The 19,468-nt window shown below is 37.6% G+C and overlaps 1 protein-coding gene across 1 annotated transcript in view; it reads right to left on the bottom strand.

Annotated features, from left to right (window-relative positions):
• Window positions 1-19,468, bottom strand: part of LOC108687543 (optomotor-blind protein) — a 91,630-nt gene that overhangs the window by 44,136 nt on the left and 28,026 nt on the right. Inside the window, exons 3-4 of the mRNA XM_018193365.1 lie at window positions 12,157-12,270; window positions 9,693-9,855 (exon numbers count right to left, since the gene is read on the bottom strand). Coding sequence (XP_018048854.1) covers window positions 9,693-9,855; window positions 12,157-12,270 — 277 coding nt within the window. The remainder of the gene's footprint in view (window positions 1-9,692; window positions 9,856-12,156; window positions 12,271-19,468) is intronic.

Below are 19,468 nucleotides of genomic sequence, written 5' to 3'. Positions count from 1 at the left end.
ATATATATATATATATGAGATAATAATCGCATTTATCGAGACTGCAGATAGATGACGATTTACGATAAAAATAAAGAAGCGATTAGATGGTCAGCATGATATTAATATAATCTGCGCGTAACGAGCCTCACGTCTGTCCTCAGGCGTGCAATTACGCATTCGGGATTCCGTAAAACGCTCGATTATTCAATGTTGTCGTAACGCGAACGTTTGTGGAAAATTCATCGATTCGATTAGATTGCTGGAAGTAGAATGGCTGGTTTCGCTGTCAGGACGGACAGTTAGTAAGTTCTAACGCGCGTGAAATAATCGACCTTGCGAAATAAATGCCGCTAGTTGGAATAATATACCAACCTCATGGTTGATGCATGCCCGTTGAGTGACAGCTGTCACACTTGCGACATACTCGAACTTCGCGTTCTTTGACGTTTGCCAAGATATCGCAGACGGATTTTGCGAAAAATCGCTAGCCTAAAGAACAATGACGCCGACAGTTGCGGAACTAGGCGAATCCGAAAGCAGCCGCGCGCGCTCGGTCGTGAAATTTTCAGTCGGAAACACGACAGATGACGTATCCATGTAACGACCTACAAACTAAATATTAAAGCGTAGATTTTTACATGCGGGAAATGAGTTTCACCGCGACTACGCGAAGCAAAAATATCAGAGGAGACTAGAAGTATCACATAGATATCTTCTTGAACAGATGTATTCTCTTCACAGAGAAATATTAAGAAATTGTTTATTATTATGATGTAAGCTAGCATACATCTTTGTCAAATCTATTCGATTTGAAAATTATTTATCAAGAGAAAAATCGATATGTGTTTTCTAAATTACAAGATTGTTAACTCTAAACAATTCGAGATTTTGAATGGAGCTTTTCGTCCCAAATAGCGAACTCATTTACGTCTTCACTTCATCGACAAGAAATGACTCCAATTTAGCGGTAATAAAATCCGCATCATGAATTTCTCGTTGCTCGTTAAATTGTCCATTGAGTGTCATTTATAATATAGGAACGTCGTGCCGGCATTAAGACACGGAAAATAGAAGAGAGTAGTCGATTAGTCGTTCAACAAACAAGTACAAGTGTGGCGTATGTGGTTGTTGATTAACGAACGAAGGAGGGCTGTTAGAGCGGTGTGAAAAAAAGATAACAAAGCTCTGAAAAGATTACCATCATCATAATTTACAGCAGAATTAACCGTGGCTTTACTCTTTATTCAATTTACTCATGTATTGTAACTCTCATAAAAGAAACGATTTTGCTAAAGTAATCTAGAAATTTAGATACAGATCTGAAAAAATTTTACTTGGACCATCAAGATATTATGTAGGACAATCAAACTGTTTGCTAAAACGCCAAAATTTTTACAACATTGTTTAAAATTCCTCTACGTAATTGTTTTAATAATCCAACAAAATTATTTTTAAACCTATTTTTGTCTAACTAAATTTAAAAATTTTTAATATTTGAACAAAATTGTTCTTTCCATATTCTTGTTGTGCATATGTCTTATAATATTTGAATTTTTCTTTGTATTTCTTATTATTTCTTATTATTTATCTACATGCTTATGATGTCCATTTTTGTCTCTTCTTGCATCATTTGGACATTTTTAGTTTAACGTTTTAGTTTACGTTTGATATTCATCATCAGATATTTCTCATTGATCTCTTTGTGTGTACATAGAGTTCATTGAACTCGTTATTCCCGTAGAGGACCGCATAGAAGCATTGTATATAAGTGAATAAAGCAAAGTCGACAGTTGGCGAACGCCTCTTCACTCATCAACTTGCTTACTTACGTGTAAATGTTGCAACTGTTATAACAGTTGTCTACTTCCTTCTTCGAGTTTTCACCTGTCGAACCAATGAACGTTATGTCCACGCATCGTAAGTAAAGTTTAGTTTTCACTAAACGAAGACTTTGCTTCGAAAGCAGGAAGCGAGCCTACGGTCTATCTTGCAGTAAGACTTGCAAGTTTCTTCTGCGTACCTTATGTTTTGTCTATATAAATCACACGCAGGAAAATAGCTCGTGTATCTTGTAACGTAGGTGTACATAGTCTGTTATTGTCCATTTCATAGCCGTCCAAACTGCAGTCTTTCCTTCTACGAGCGTGCAATTTCGGTTCCTAGAGGACGTTCCTAGAAGAAAGCGCAGCGTTCGCATATAGTCGCGGGGAAAAGACACGAAAGGATATGGTGAACGAGGGAGAACATCGAACGAGCGAACGAGCCGAAAGTAATAATTACGACGTTAGAATCCAGGCGCATTCTCGATCCTGGCGTGCCCGTTATGTCATTATCCCATTTATTATAACGATCAGGAGCCACCGCGGTGGTTCAACCGGATTCCACGCCCGTTTCTCGCTCGACGGACGCAAATTGCCCGGCACCACAACGCAGTCTTCGTACTTTGGCCGCCACAGATGATACACGATGATGTCTTGATACGGAATGCACGATCGTTAATCGCCGTTTAATCCAAGAGCCGCTTCTCTCAGGCCAAACATGGATGGATATGCAGTGCGTGCGCGCGTAACGTTGCATTCTGGCGAACGGTCACCTCGGTTTCTCCGGAATCATAAAATTTTAAAAGATAGCTAGGTCACGTTGGAATCAGCTCGCCGCGGCCGCCATGAAGCTGCAAATGAGCGCGCGCTCGTTAATTCGGAGTGTCTTAAGTAAATGTTGGAGCCGAGCAAACGGGCGGTATGCGAAAGTATAGGATACTGAAAGAGAAGATAGTGGGGGGGGGGGAGAGGGGCGTATATATTTTCAATATACATTCTTCAATCATGCTAAGATTTAACTTGTTAGCTATTATATATTATATTTATCTGTTATTAATTAATGTCCGTTTATTAAGGAATTTACACACCGAGATACCTTCTAGCTACAAAAATTGATCCGAGATATATACATAAAATGAGAATAAGGAAAAAAGAAAACGAAGAGAGAGAGAGAGAGAGAGAGAGAGAGAGAGAGAGAAAAGAGTAACCACTCAACAAAAAGACGCACTAGTTTTCTTTCGACTGTACCGAAATATCAACTTCGTCGAACGATAATACGTCAGGTGGGGATCTCTTTTCTTCTCGTATCGACTAGAATTCATAGTAGAATTCGCGCTCGATTGTTGCTGGAGGGCGAACCCCCAGGGAAATTTGCGAAGTGCGTGCGAAACTCAGCCGCGAGCAAATGATTTAGTAATGCCTGCGTGCAAAGCAAGCCGGTTTTTTTTACACAGGTCTGAAAATAGGCGTGACGTATAACGCAGGTTCAATATTACTCGATAAGATGAGAATTGAAAATTATGTAAAAGAATGCGGCACTAAAAAAATCGAGGCTGCGATTAAATGAGGAAAAAAAAATCAAGATTTAAATTGAGAAAACAATATGTAGAAAAACGAACAAGTATTTCACTGAATTGATATTATTTATTATTTATCGCTGCTCATCGTGTGATATTTTCTAATGAAAGTTTATCAATATGTAAATGAGTAAAATGCATGATAAAGTTAAAGGCAAAGGATGTACAACTGTTGGTAGTGTAATAAAAGCACAGGTGAGTTGCGAGTCATATTAATGAACTTGAAAAATATGGGACACAAAGCGCGTGTCAGTAAAACATAATAAAGGAATATACTTGGTAATTAGATAAATACGAGTGGTGTTGAGAACAAAGCGATATGGATTTCTGATGTGCGTGCGGCGCAAGGATACCGTTTACGAAACATGCGGAGAATATTAAACGCCAATTTTATATACCATAAGTAATAACCAAATGCGTACCAATAAAACCGGAATGATCTCTTCAGATAACGATAACTTACGCAAATTGCAAAAGTCACAACCATCATAATTGTCAACGATGTGCGAGTGCGGATATAAATACGGTCTCATTCGTAACTGTGTGCGTATACAGACTTCTATCGAACGCAACTATCAACCATTTTGCACAACTTTTGATTTTACATATTCTAATTGATAAGAATTTTGCGTTAAATCTAATATAAGGTAACATCTGAGTCCCGTTTTCTTAGAATTTCAGTCAGGAGAGAGAAGGAGAAAATTTATCTTTATACTTAATAAAATACTTAAAGACAATTTTCGAGAATCTTTAATTAACTGTCGTACATGAAAAGAACGACTAAAATTTTGTTCAAGTATCTAAAAATTTAGCTATATGTAGATATATGTAGATTGAAAATAATTTTGTTCTGGGATTACAATAGTTATATAAACACACAAACTTATTGCAGAAATGTTAAAATTTTTTGCAACTTGCTTATCATACTTGAAATTCCTACGTAATCATTTTGATTACGTCCAACAAAATTATTCTCGGATCTATAATAAAATTTTTAGTTACTGGCATACAACTACATGACACGCTTTAACTAATAAGCATTTAACTTTTCATCTTAAAAATGAAAAATGTTCATAATTTCTTCTTATCAAAATTTAGAAAAGAAAGTATCTCCCTTTTCTTCTTTTTCTTGCGTATATCTATATTCGTAACATACTTATACAAGATCTGTTCTTTTTGCTTAAACTTCTTACACAGTACATTTTTTCTCTTTTTTTCTCCAAGAGAAAAACAAGAAGAGAAAAAAGGAAGATAAACGGTGTAAGTTGAAAAAGAAGAGTAGGCCAATTAAAGAATCATCTTGGGCTGCAGAATCAATGAGATAAGCATCTTTCGCGCATGTTCCGCATTGATATCATTACCGCGCGCACAATTTCCGCGTGCGGATGAGTCGCGCGATGCAAATCGCGCGCAATCTCGTTGCGATTTTCGTGACTAATCCTCATGCAGCGCGCGGCCAGGCTTTAATGTTCGCGACACGACACGTATCGAATCGAATCGGTGTTGCTCGCCCAGCGGACAGCAAAATGGCTCCCGAGCCACCGCCGAGAGTCGAAGCTCACACGCATGCATGCACGACGCCTCAGGACACGCGAAGCCATCATAATGAACAAGTGTGCGTATATGCGTGCACGCGACGCACGCGACTGACGCGACGCACGCAACTACTAGTCCCGCACGATCGAGACCGGCTATCTAATGTATAATCCGATATGATTCGTGCATCTTCTCGCGTTGTTCTATACAAGTGCGCGGCTTGCGGATAACCGCGTGTCCTATTTGCACGCGGCCGCGCGGTGCGAATACACATGTAAATTGTTATTATGAGAGTCGCGATTGCCAATCATCTCCGTGGCTATTTTTCTTTCTCGCGAATGAATAATCGAAACTTATGCAGATAATGTCGTAATGCAGATTTTATGAAATATTAATATAACTTGAGAACGCGTTTTCAATCCTTATGTGAAAATGGAATGCGCAGGACAAATGCCGCGAGAGGACAATGCATGGGAGAGGCAGAGAGTGCGGCGTGACGCGGCGTGAGGCAGGCAGATGGGAAATGCTATCTCTCGGATAAGCCGCGTCCCATATCGGTCTATCGCTGAATGTCAACTAACGAACACTACTACAGGCACGTATCCATTACTAAACAAATCACGAACGCCGTTCGACCGTGCTTCTGTAAGCTCCGCCGCTGGGCGCTGGATAATTAAAGCTGCGAGGCACATTTGATCGAGTTTCAGTCGTTCTCTCCGTTCGACAGACCGATTGTTCCCCATTTTAATTTTTTTCGGAAAATTGAAAAAGGAATTCACCCCCGTTTTCTCGATATTTTTTTTGCGCGCGCGCACGCGGATATGGATGCGCTCGCTACCGCGTTGCAATGTGCTTGTATCTGTGCCTGTGCCTGTGCACACGGCCGGGCGAAAATTGAAAATTGATTTCGAACGGAATTCCGAGCGATATGTCGAGCACGTATCGAACGATACCGAAATTTCGCGCCTATGAAATAGTTTCTCGGCTGTACCTACTTCGCCGGACGATTCATCAGAATGTCATTTGTTCGATGTGGGTCACGATGGACGAGTGTATTTAGATGCGGAAGAAAAATGAAATAAAAGATTATTGTGAATCGATATATTACACCGTATTAACATTTGAATAGAACAAGATTCATTTTTTTTTTTCTAACTGGGAGTTTAGTACTCGTTGCATTAGATATATTAGGAGAATTATGTAAATACACGAAACATGTCAATAAAAGTGTCCGCTTTTCGATAAAAACATCAAATTTTAAGGCGTAATATTTTAACGTGTAAGTACTTATTTTACACGAACGCTTCACAAATATCATCCCGGCAGATTTGTGTGCAAACGACAATGATGGCTTTGAAGAAATATGGTTAGAAAATAATGTTTAAGTAATGAAATCGTCAAAGTACGCGGAGTAAAGGCGATTGAAAGCATCGTGCCGAGAAGCTGCAACCGAGGCGAGAGAATGCGTTTAAAAGATAATCTCTAACGTGAAGGAATTGGTTGCTCGTGATTCCAGTATTTCCAGTATTTCGGGTGTCCCGCAGCGAGGCGATTCGCTCGCCAAATCGAACTACTTCATTAGCTAGAAGCCGTAATGATGATAACGCTTTTCAGCCGAAAAAGAACGAAACGATCAGCGACAATTAATAAAGAGCGGCGGTATCCTGAACCTGCTATATTATTGCCAAAGTAAAAATCTCGCATCGTACTCATTTTAAACAAACAAAATCTATTTTTAAATAAATAGCGATTAAAATAACATGGAATAAATAAATATTGACATTTTCAATTAAATTAGATGAAATTTTGTGTCTTACAATTTTTATGAATTTTATACATTTTGCCTTTCTGTGGATTCAAAAGCTAATTATTATATTTACTTTCTATAACATTTCTTAAATGCGTATCATTGCATTTATTTATGGAACATAGAATGTATCATGAGACTACATATTTATATATTTCAATATATTTCAATATATTTCTGCTTCTATTTAAAAAACAGTTCCGCTTCTACGACTTTCATCCTGTCAAATATTCCCACGCCTAATGCTTACTAGCACCTGAAGAAGCGCACGCAGTGTCGCTTTAAAACGGGAGTAACGAGGTCCTTTCAACCGCCGTCGTCGCCAGGATGCCACCAACCGTTCTAATAACGCACCGTCAGTTTCCTGTTTGCGGTTCTCGACAGCCTTTCACCGATATTTACTCGCGGGCCTGGGCCCTCCCTTAGGATTGCTCTCGAAGACATCTCGGAAGGACTCGGCCGTAGTGTCTCGTTTTTGTTTGCACGTTAGGATTTCCCGACAAAAGGCCCGGTGCATCGTCATCCCTTTCTCCCTTCGCGTAACACTAGGATTAGAGTCAAAAGGATATTTGTGCTAATTTTTCGCTTCTTCTCACTTTTCCTTCAAAGGCCTTCAACCGCCTTTCCTAAATAAGTAGACGATTAAATCTCCACAAAAATTCAAGTCAAACCCGAAGTCAAGTTTCGTAATGATTTCTCAAATTTATTGTTAGTCTAAGCTTCCACTTTTTATGATCTTGACTCGTGCACGTAGAAAAAGTAACGAATTCTGGATTTGGGAATACGACATACATTTTAACGTATTATAAATAAAATTTTCTAAAGCGATTTTAATATTGTTGATGCATTGCTATACAAGATATTTATTTAGATGTAAAGATACATTATTTTTTGATAAAAATTGAATTTGGAAACCAGTAATAATTTTTGTCTTACATTCAACTTGCGCCTACATTTTTTTCAATGTCATATTACACACATCATATTATACACATTACAGAGAGAGTGAAATTGTGTATATAATTGATATAATGTTCAAAGAGCTCTAAGAAAGAAACTTTTTTAGCCAGTGCAACACTTTCGAATAGATAATATTTAAAGCGCAAATTTTTAATACAAATTCTTTCTATAGCAATATCTTGGAAAACATTAATTAGAACAAAGTGATTTTCCTAATCAATTCTCTTTTGTCTTCTTTAGTAAATCTTCAAAAAATGAACGTATACATAAGATAAAACTCGGGATCCATCGACATACGTGTTATTCGAAGCTACGTGTTACGTCAAGATGTCACAATACTTAACTTTATTTTTCCAAATTTCATATATGAAAAAAAAATAAATCACGCACTTTTCATTATGCTGATAAGCAACTATCCTCACTTTTCTTAACAAGTTTGTATTCATATGCATCGCTTTTATAGACATCGCTTTTGAGATAGCGTGAAAAAATATATAATCCTTCAAAAGAACTCTTCCGAACCAAATCATTCGTAAATCTGGAAAGGGTTGGACCAGGTGAAAAGGGCTGTCATCTATTAGCCGCGGCCAGAAAGGGGAGATATTTTCGAGAGGTATTTTCTGGGCTCGTGCACAAACTGGATCCTGTCTCTCTACCGAGATACAGAGGAAAAAGAGAAAGAGAGAGAGAGAGCCCTTAAGAACGGAAGACATACACCCGCTGCCCCATCATACCTTGTAGGTGAACCATGCATAATGTCGTGGCCACATTACCTTTCGACGACAATCTGTTCGTTGTCCTTGCCTCTCCTTTTCACTCTTTCTATCTAGCGCCTTTTCTCTCTCTCTTTCTCTCTCTTTCTCTCTCTTCCTTCATTCACACATCCTCGTATTCATCTCGCTCTCTTGTAAGTACTCATTCATTTTTCTCTCTTCGCGCAAAGACGTATTTATGCGAGTGTTTACACATGAAAGAGAAAGAGACATCGAAAGAAAAGAAGATTAGAAGGAAGGAAGAGAGGGGGGAGGGAGAGGGAGAGAGAGAGAGAGAGAGAGAGAGAAGAGGAGACAGAGGAGTGGTTTTAACAAAGGTTGATCTGCCACGCACTGCACGACAGCCAGCCATTGACATCGGGCGGGCTCTGGGTAAGGAGGACTAGATTTCACGAGCCAGCGATGCAAGATCCTTCAAAGGACGCCGACGGGCTGCCGCAAAAAGGATTCGCAAAAAAAGGACGAGGTATATAGGGAAAGAGACAGAACCACCATAGCCGCAGAAAGGGGACAGGCTTCGTCTTTAGTTAATGCTGGCTTCCGCGCACCTCGCGTCGAAAAGAAAGAAAAGACGAGAACGAAGGGGAGGGGTGGGATGGGAGGGAACTAAAGGGACAGGCGGCCGAGGCTAATAGAGAGGAAGAAGACGAATAAGAGGAGCGCGAAGCGAACGAGAAGCGCGGGGAAAGAGTGAAACTACTTGACGGCGAAATCCATCGCGATAACTTAATCCCAGGATTACACTACGGTTAGGTATCCGCGCAGAAATCCGATCGCGCGCGCTTGACGGGGTCCGTCAGAGCCGTTGTGAAGGAACGCGACTGCTCTGTTTCCGGTTTTTCGATCGATTTTGCGAATTTCGGCCTCTTCACTCATGTATATGCGATTAACGCGAGGATTATTATACGAACATAAAAGTTGGTATACCTTAAAATTGGATTAATTAAGTGAAGCATCAGCTCTCTTTATCAATATAAAGATGTCACATTTTGATAGATACTTCTTTCTGGACTTGATATAGAATTAAATAGATCGAATAATATTTGTGTTTCGATCGTCATCGTTGTGAAAAATTTATCGCGAAAAGTATCACATGCACAATTGCGGCCGTTTCGCAATTTTGAATCGGCCTGTCGCACACGTTTCAGGCAGGTTCAAGTTAGCGATTAATTGCAAACTAAAGGAATAAGCTTAGAGTAACTAGTAAGTAAGTAATTGTTTGGTTGGCGTTACGTACAGTACTTACAAAGCCGTGCTTGTCGCTGATGTTGTTGGTGAGCTTGAGTTTGTGGAAGCTCACGACCTTCTGCATCCACTGTTCGCCGCTGCTGGGCGAGTCCGGATGTATGTACATCCTCTTCGGCATTTCCGGGTCTGCTTTACCTGCTACCATCCACCTACTGCTCGTAACATGCGTAAGAATGTATTAGAAATTTACCGGAAACAATTCGCCACGTAACATGCCTCAACAACGATGAAGATATGAGAAATGCTCTTCATCGTTATTTAGGAAACAAATCGCTCGGATCGAAATGCAGACCATAAAAAAATGTCCGATAGATTATAATTTATTTCAACATCAATTTCTATCTCGTACAGTTGATTTAGTTCTTATATCTCAAGCGAAACAGTCTATGGGGAATATTTTTAATTTACGTCCACCATGCCGAAACGAATTATTTAAAGTACATTATAATTCATTGGTTGGTTTTTTTATTCGATATATCTAACTAGATTCGATTATAATTATATAATATAAGCAAGAACCATCGTGCTAATCGTGTTTTTGATAATCGAGCAGAGATTCCAATAATTTTCTCGTAGGACAGTGGTAACTTGTTTAAGCATCTCTCAACTTAGACGACAAAACCGATGATTTATTAGAACGAGCCGAAAGAAGGTTCAAATTATTTAGTGTTCCTCCTTAGCTCGAGTAGCTTCGACTCGCCGCGAGCATCAACCAGACACGATTGTTGTCTTTTAAGAGAGGCGTGTCCACCGTTAGTATTCTTTCCCGTCGTCGCAGGTGGGTCAAACGCGAGCGCAAAGGATCGAAGAACTCGTCCGACGAGTTCCAAAGTGGCTGCGGTCGCCGACGTGATGTAATCGTTCATTGTGATCTGCGTTTCGATCGTTCGAACATCGGTAACCGAGATGCCTCGTAAGAGTTTTCTCAAGATGAAGAACGCTAATCGAGTCCCTCTGTCGGAACAAGTCAATGTCTGTTGCGAAAAAGTTTCCGGTGCCGTACCGTCGTCGAAAAGTGCGCAAAAGTACGTGAAAGAAATACACAGTTGTTCACTTTTGTAGCTAAGCAAATATTTGCGCTGGGTCAAATTCGAGAGAAACTTTAAACAAAAACGAGCAAAGATGCGAAAGTTATTTTTAAAACACAAGTCACGATAAATATGATGATTAACGCGCAGCTGTTTAATAAAATTTTTAGAGAATTATAATATTTATTTGAATGTATCTTTAAAATTTTATTGGAATGTATATATGCACGGAAATTTTTGAGAAATTACAGAGAAATGAAATTCACGAAGCATCTCGGTTAACTAATGTGAAGGCTTGCGATTCCCATACAAGTCGAAATAATTTCCCATGGGACCGTCCCTTATGTGGCACTTCTGCGAGAGAATCAAATCATTCATTATTTTTTTTTTTTATAAATATTGCTTCGTTCCCAAGAATATAAAAAAATAGATATTTAATAGTTAAACATTTAAAAATAAATTTTCAATGTATTATCTATAATTGATTTTTCACATAAAAAATGCAGAAATTCAACGTGGATTTGTTACGCATGGCGGATAGGATTAATCATATTTAAGATCGCGAAAAGATTGCACAGGATTACAAATAATTAAATTATCTTCGACGAGTATGAGGAATTGTTCGCAGCGCACGCTCCACACTTATATTTCAGGAGAGGATTTCCTGGTACAGATAGTATTGTTCGCGATTAGAACCAATTCAGGATCATTATTTCAAAATAATTCCGAAAATTATCTACAATACTTTTTATTTTAATTACTTACTTTTTATTTATGCCAAAGAAACGTTTTTAATTAAATGTACCTTCCAAAAAGTTTTCCGACTATTAATATATGTAAGAGTTTTAATTCGTAATTAAAAAGAATGATCCAGAATCGCTACGATCGCGCAGGATCAAAGTGTCACCTGTTGTGAAATTTATATCGGCATTCGTCCGATGCCACGATGTCCATTAGAAGTATGTAGCTAGCCTGCTTGTCTAATCCGAACACCCTCACTTTATACGCGGGAAACATGCGTCTGCGAACAATTTTGCAATCGCAAAAAGACACACCGTACATTAGTTTTGCCGTTCACTGTTAAGTTTAACGTTCTCCGTGAAAACGGAGAGCCGTGTTTAAAATCAACGTCTTTGGATACGGCGATGTTAATCGGATAACTAATTTTAACGATCTCGACAACAATGAGAAAATATTAATTCTGTTCTACAAATTTATTTGTGTTTAAGAAGATTTTCGAATATTAAAAGTAAAAAAGACAAAAAAAAATACAGATATCAAGAACAACACAAAGGTGTCGTACATGTTAAGAAATCATGGTTTAGAAAATGCTCGAGATCGTTAACACGAGTTATTCGCGAGTTATTCACATTTACATTTTTATGAGTCCACCTTTATTTTTCCTACACCACACAAAACCTCTACCTGTTGTGGAACTTGTATCTGTAGTCATCGGCGGCGACAATGTCCAGTAGAAGGATGTACTTGGCCTTGGCATCCAGACCGGAAACTCGAAACTTCATCTGAGGAAACATTTGCCTAGACCCCCGATCAACACGTACACTTCGATTAGATCGCTTGCTCGATTAAACGAGCTAACTTATTTTTACTTAAATTAGATATCATGCAGCTATCGCGCTTTATCTTATTATCGTTAGACTCATATCGCGTTTATGTGTTATCCTAGGATAATTTATGTAATAAGACAAATATAACATTCCCGTGAATAATAAGAGAGTTTAGATCCAAATTTAATTGGGTGGTTCCAATATGTTACCAACTATTATGCACAATGTTATACACCTATTTTCTTACATCATAATATAATTAACAGAAACATAATATGTATCTGTACACGTGATTCGAAAATAAATAATTTATCATTTATTTCTGCAAAGCACAAAAATAATGTGCGATATATTTCCGACATATATAAAAACATTAAATTTTAATTTAGAACACATTTATTCTAGAATTCGTGAAAAACGAATTCTCGTCTCTCGCGAGAAGCGATTTCGGCTCGGAAGTCCTCGCTCCTGAAACAAGCTCGAAAGGGATGAAACGCGTGCACTCGCACAAGGAACGTCACGCGGTCGCGAGTCACGTCGGCGACATCTAGTAAATCCTGAAAGGTCGGAATAGAAACGTGCATGAGTCAATCCCAGCCGCTGTCAGACAGCGGACGTGCCGCGCCGTTGGCTTTCGAGGCGCACGTTCCCTGGAGTAAAAACCGGACCGGGGACCTCGTTCCCCAGGTTAGACCGACGACGATCAAGATGCGTTCGGCCGAAGTGTGCATGGAGGAATTATATTCGCTCGACGAAGAGGAGACTCATGACCGGCGTCGCTCGAAAGAAAATCTGGAAAATCGTCGCTCGGATTCACGTTTTTCAACGGAATCCGGACATGTAGCTCGCCGGTTCTACAATGAAAATTACGTGCGACATGTTTTTCTTGAGAAAATCCGCCGCGCATCGGGATTCCATACGAGGGATTACATCGGAGTTGTGCCTATATATCTATCGTCCTGCACGCGCCAATCATGTATAAAAAAAATTAATGCAGTATATAATGCTGTATATATTTTTTTTATATCGTAAATTCTTCTTTGAAAAATCTAAAAAATAATACATGCACTTTGATTAATTAGTATTATCATTATATGTACACTTTAAATCCAAGTGTGTAATGCTTTCATATATGCGTCTTTTTTCAATGTAAGTTTTCCAAAAATATAACATTATATACTACACGTTTAAATGTATAAGATACATCATACTCGTATCGTTATCATGATTCCAAAATTTTCTTAATAAAAATTAATACAATTCAATAATAATGATTGTAGACGTAAGATTAAAATGTTACACGTTCATGTCATTATATATTTATTATAATATATTTACATCTAGCATATAATATCAATAAAATACTTATGTCTCTCACAAAAAGTGTATAACATACTATTACTTTCTTTGTAATATGATTCCAAGTTCCATCGCACCGAAATTATAGAATTTTATGAAGATATTTAAGAACTATTATTATACCTTCAAACTTATTGGTACACTTCAATGCTGAACTTTTTGCAACAAAAAATTTTATTATCATGATTAGATGCTAAGAGCTCATCAAGTTTAAAAAATATATTAACAGATCTCAAGACATTATGATGTATATATTTAAAGACAACAGTATACAAGGAGTCTCGTTTAAGCTCTATAAGTTCAGCAATAAATAGTTATTAATAACAGCAAACAAAAATTTCTAATTCTCCTGATTCTTTGCTTCAATTAAAAAGTAAGGATATGCTGTATGCGATCGAATGTATAATAAATCACTTTTTCAATAAGTAAATAAATAAAAAATAAATATTGACTGTAAAAGTCTTTAAACAATAAAATCAGAATGTCAAATAATGGAGAAAAATTATTTCATAAGTGTTTCAAATTTATCATAAATACACAGAGACAAAAATGAAATTAAAATTCAATTATTAGAAAAAAAGATCGCGAATAACAACTACCGAATATCGATTGAAGACGATTACCAAGAAGGGCCGGTTGTTCGTTTCGCGACATCAAAGGTATCACTGGGATTTTTGGTAGCATCTGCCTACTGTCCGTTGAGACATTCTCCGTCAAATTCCCGGCGCGAGCGAGGATAGGACAAGATTTCGGCGCATTCGCTCGCAATAAACGAGCACCGTTCTCATTCACGTCAAGGAAGACATTAAGCCGGATTATCCGCGCTATGTGAGCCAAAATATCCCGCGGGAGGAGACACGAGAATCCTGCGATGAACGTAAGTGCTGTCAGCGTTGGATCGCTAAACAAATGCTACGGAACGCTAATATCTATTCGACGACTATATAATCGCTCGATTGTATAACGCTAAGATATTTTATTTTCGCCTCGCGAAATACGTTATTTCGTTATATCACGTCCGGTCCGTTTTTACAACGGCACTAAATCAATAGCAGGGTACAAAATTATAATAGAAGTTATGCTGTCTTATATAATTCAAAGACGAACAACTTACAATCCGGCGGTATTTAACTTAGAGCAATTAAAAAAACAAAAATGCAGACAGACAAGCTACAAATTTCCTAAACGTTTTGCGTGAGCGTCATTATCTTTAATTAATTCACATAAGATTATCAAATTAATCAATGATACGATGCGTTATTGATCTGTGTTTTGAATTGATTAAAAAAATCAGTCAGAGACGTGTGTAAACAACCATCTTCTAACAGACATTATATTCATACCTGAATTTAATTGCTGCGAAAATACATAAAAGCAATAAAAAATATATGATACAGAATCTGGACGCAGATATATCCAAAATACTGGGATGCGAACGGCACTACATTATTTGACGACTACAAACGAGAATCTTTAAAAAATCGGGCCTATCTATATGTTATTACTTTGAAATCACACGCAGTGTGTGGTTAAGATTCATCCGGTTGTCTCATATATCATAGAAGCGACGCGATGTCGATTTCTCGTGACACAACGCGACCTTCTTTTCCGTTGTACATAACTCTTAGCTGATATATCTGCTAATGAGTGACAATACGGGTAAACAAATTACGAACCGGTCGTTGTCACCGCAAGAAATTGCTGAAAGTTGTAAATCGTCTGATAAATGCGCCTTTGAGAGATTTCGTTTTCACCGCAGTTCCTTCTTTTCTTCACATTTAACGACGATATATCGTTACACGAAACGATAAGATATTTGCCACCGATCGAAAGCAGCTGTCCGTTTGTCCCGAGTGACATACGACTACCACATTTCCCTGATCCAAATTTGGGGACACATTGCCGATCAAGACCATCGTTCGTTGTAGTAGGTCAAAGCAACCCAAAGTATAAGCATGTGTTCCTTCATACGATCTTTTTATAGCTCTCTCTATCTCTGTTATCTCTTTTTTAAACGGTTTTGTATATTTTATATATTTACGTATATTAAATACGAAAGTAAAATAAAATTTATTGACATAATATGTTTTATATATTTGTATCATTGTTTTAAATGTAATACCTTAAACTTTTTATGTAATACCTTAAACTCACTTGAACAACAAAAAATGAATGTCAAAATCAATTGAAGATTTTTTTTTCATAGTATTGTTTATTTTGAATGCTCAACCAGAGAGATGGTTTTCTTTAGAATAAAAGGTATAATATTCCTTAGGAAGTCGAAAAGACTGTTTGACTTTAATGATGAGCCTCCACTCAGTAGATTACAGAAGAGGAGTTTTAAAGTCTGAAGACCGAAGCCTTATGGCACCGACCAAGTCATCAGAAATATTTATTGGATACGATCCTCATTATCAGATGTTGCTGTTGGGAAGAATGAGAAATTAGGTGCTAGATCGCGTTTGATTATTGTCGACGTCGCGTCAATGTCTATGTCGGTAATAATATTAAAAATTACATCATAAAAGAAGTGATCGTGTGCACGATAAATTGTATTCAAGAAAATTAAAAAGATATCAGATTAAAAAGATTCGGTCGACGATAGCGTTCTTTTCTACTTTTATTTCGAGATCGAGCAGACCCGCGATAAATAGAAATCATGTAATTTTTCGGTGTCTATGAAATTCATGTAAATTTCCCAGAGAGCAGTATAAACGTAATTTATACATAAACGTAATATTTTAATGTAATATTATATGTAATCCTATTGTTCTTAAGTTTTGCCAGAACAAATTAAAATGTGATGAAATAATCTCGATATCGAAGTTCATGTTAAAATATTAAGGTGGCGTGAAATGAAAAGTCAACGGTGTTCGTTTATTCATTTATGTACATATGTATACGGCGCTACGCTTATGTTCTGCGATTATTGCTATTAAATATGTAGGGGGTACGACGACACAATTACATGAGGAAAATGATAACGACGGCCGTGACGATATCAGATTATGATTGATTTGCGGAGGTATCGCGCAATGAAATGGAATAGAATACAAAATAAAGTGCGACGTAAAACGGGTAACTTTGTTGAGGCACCTGCTCCGTCCGACATTCGATCATTCGGCGTTCCGTCCTCGTTTGTAATTCTTCGTTACAATGTTCAAAGGGCTTTACACATAGCAATCTCCTTCTCTTTCTCTCTCTTTCCCAAGTGCACCGCGTCAGTTTATTTCCCATACGGCATATGGTATACTTTCATTTTCGAGACTTTTGATCGATCCACAGTGCGCGAATCTATATCGCGGATATCATCACTAATAAGTTGCGAGATGCTAATCTTTTTAATCGATATATAATTTATGCCTTATTCTCTCCATACACAATGATTGTGATGATCATGATGGTCGCAATTAACAATCAATCGGATAGACTCATTCTTTTTATTCTTTGTATAATCCTATCAGATTAATTGTTACTTTAAATCTATGTGTTTCACATAATTTAACTAAAATTAGCATAAGCAAATACATTTAATTAATTGCATGTTATATAAATATTAATTATTCATATATTAATTATGTGTGCAGAAATACGTGACATGTATTTTCATCATTTTGTTTCTTCATTTCGATCATTTCAATTTAAAAAAAAAATATATATTGGGTTGTCCGGAAAGTTCGTGCTGACTAATCTATATAATTTAATAAATGTATACTAAAATTTAAATCTTCTTTCAATTTTCCTTCAAAATCGGCACGAATTTTCCGGACAACCCAATATTTTTATATATGTATCACCGAAGCTTCTTTTTCTCTCTCCTCTAATTCTTTTCTCTATCTATCTTTCTCTTTCTTCTTTCTTATATCATTTTCACATGCTCTTTGTAATTATAACTATTGCTTCTTATATTAATCTCTTTTTTATTTTCTTTATATATTATTTTAGTATTATGTTCATTGTTTTTATTCTTTTTTTCTTTATATGTTCTTAGAGCACTTGCTCTAGAATAAACAATTTATCTACACAGAAAGAACGGTTTTGCTGAAATACCTATCTAAAAATTTAATTGGATACAAATCTGAAAATAATTTTTTGTTTGGACCATTAAAATAATTATATAGAACGCTTAAACTGCAATGATTGCAGTTAACATGCAATTATTACAGTTTAACAATGTTAACATTCTAAATTAAAATTTTTTGCAGTATTGTAATCTAAAAATATTTAAGCGTTTAAGCATAGAAATATTTTGATAATCAAAATTATTTCAGACCTGTATCCGGCTAAATTGTTAGATACTTCGGCAAAACCGTTTTTCCACCCCCCCCCCTCTCTCTCTCTCTCTCTCTCTCTCTCGCTGCATTTTGCCTCACGCACGCGGAAGTGGTTTGCCAGTTTCGGGTTTAACCACAGAGGTGCACTTCCGGAACACCCAGTATACGTGCTCGGTACTGCGCTTTCCGCGGTATACGGCAGGTGGAAGAGAGATCGCTTCCACGAAACCCAAGGAACCCACGGTGATGTGCAAGAGCACGACAACGATGAGACGACGTGATGCGACGAGCGAAGCGTGCACATACATCCTCTCATCGTCGACACAGTGTATGTACACACATACGCATGCATGCATCTCTCCTCTTCTCTCACGCGACGACATTGCGTGAGCTTTCCTCGTCGCGTCTCACCGAAACCTCCGCTGTCCTTCTCTCCCTTCTCACGTATTTGTTTCTCGAACGGCGCTAATTTTCGGCGTTACGGCTCTATCACCAGTGCCCGATCTAAACGGGCGGCAGCCTCGGGCGTTCTTTCGACGTTTCGTGCCGACCCTATGGCTTCTGCCTCGTTAACAAGAGATGGAGAAACGGTGTGCGGTTGCACACCGATTGAATATGCGTATACCGCACACATACATACATTGCTTTACTCGACAAAGCCCTCACTGCGTCGAGTTTCTATAGTCGCGATGATCGCCGATCGTTATTAATACAGCGAAACGTGTTAGATAATTTCTCGTTAAACAATTGATCACAATGTTGGGCAAAAAATAGGAAAGAGAAACAAAATGTTTCACAGAGATTAATTTTTTTCTATATACATTAAGATTATTAAAAAAAGAAATCCCAAATTTTCAATTGATATTAATAATAATTTATAATTCTTTCTTTTTCTATCTCTATACGGTCATACATTCATTACTTATAATTTATATAATGGAAAAAAAAGAAGAATAAAAATACTTAAAAATTTGTCTTTCACGTAAAATAATTCTTGGACGAAAGTGGTTCCTATGAAACAATCTCATTCGTACAAGTATCGTACTTATGTAAATCTGAGAGCCTCGTTGAGCGAATAAATAAGGAGAGACATAAATAAGGAGAAAAAGAAAGGGGGGAGCCACTCATCACAAAATCTCTTACGATATTGTCGATGAGTAATGACAAATAGGAGAAAAAAGGGACAGCACAAGCACACAGGTGCATGTTGCTGTTGTTATTGCCGTTGCTGTCTCTTCACTGTTGCGAGAATCACGCCGATATCTCGATAGAGATACTGCATCTGCCGTTAGTTCGATGAAACCAACCGCGAATTTATGACGGACGCACGATGTATCGTTCCATGTAATTGTCATATGAGTGAGAGAGAGAGAGAGAGAGAGAGAGAGAGAGAGAATATGAATCGCACAACGCCTTATTTACTACAGTTTACACACACTGGTTTCGCGCTTCCGACATTTCTCCTCATAAATGCAAACGCACTATTAAGGAAGAAAGCAGAAAGATAAAGATGAATAAATAAACGTGAGAATAACT

Source organism: Atta colombica, unplaced genomic scaffold, assembly GCF_001594045.1.
Source record: "Atta colombica isolate Treedump-2 unplaced genomic scaffold, Acol1.0 scaffold207, whole genome shotgun sequence".
NCBI classification, from domain to species: Eukaryota; Metazoa; Arthropoda; class Insecta; order Hymenoptera; family Formicidae; genus Atta; species Atta colombica.
This window is presented reverse-complemented; position numbering and strand designations above follow the sequence as displayed.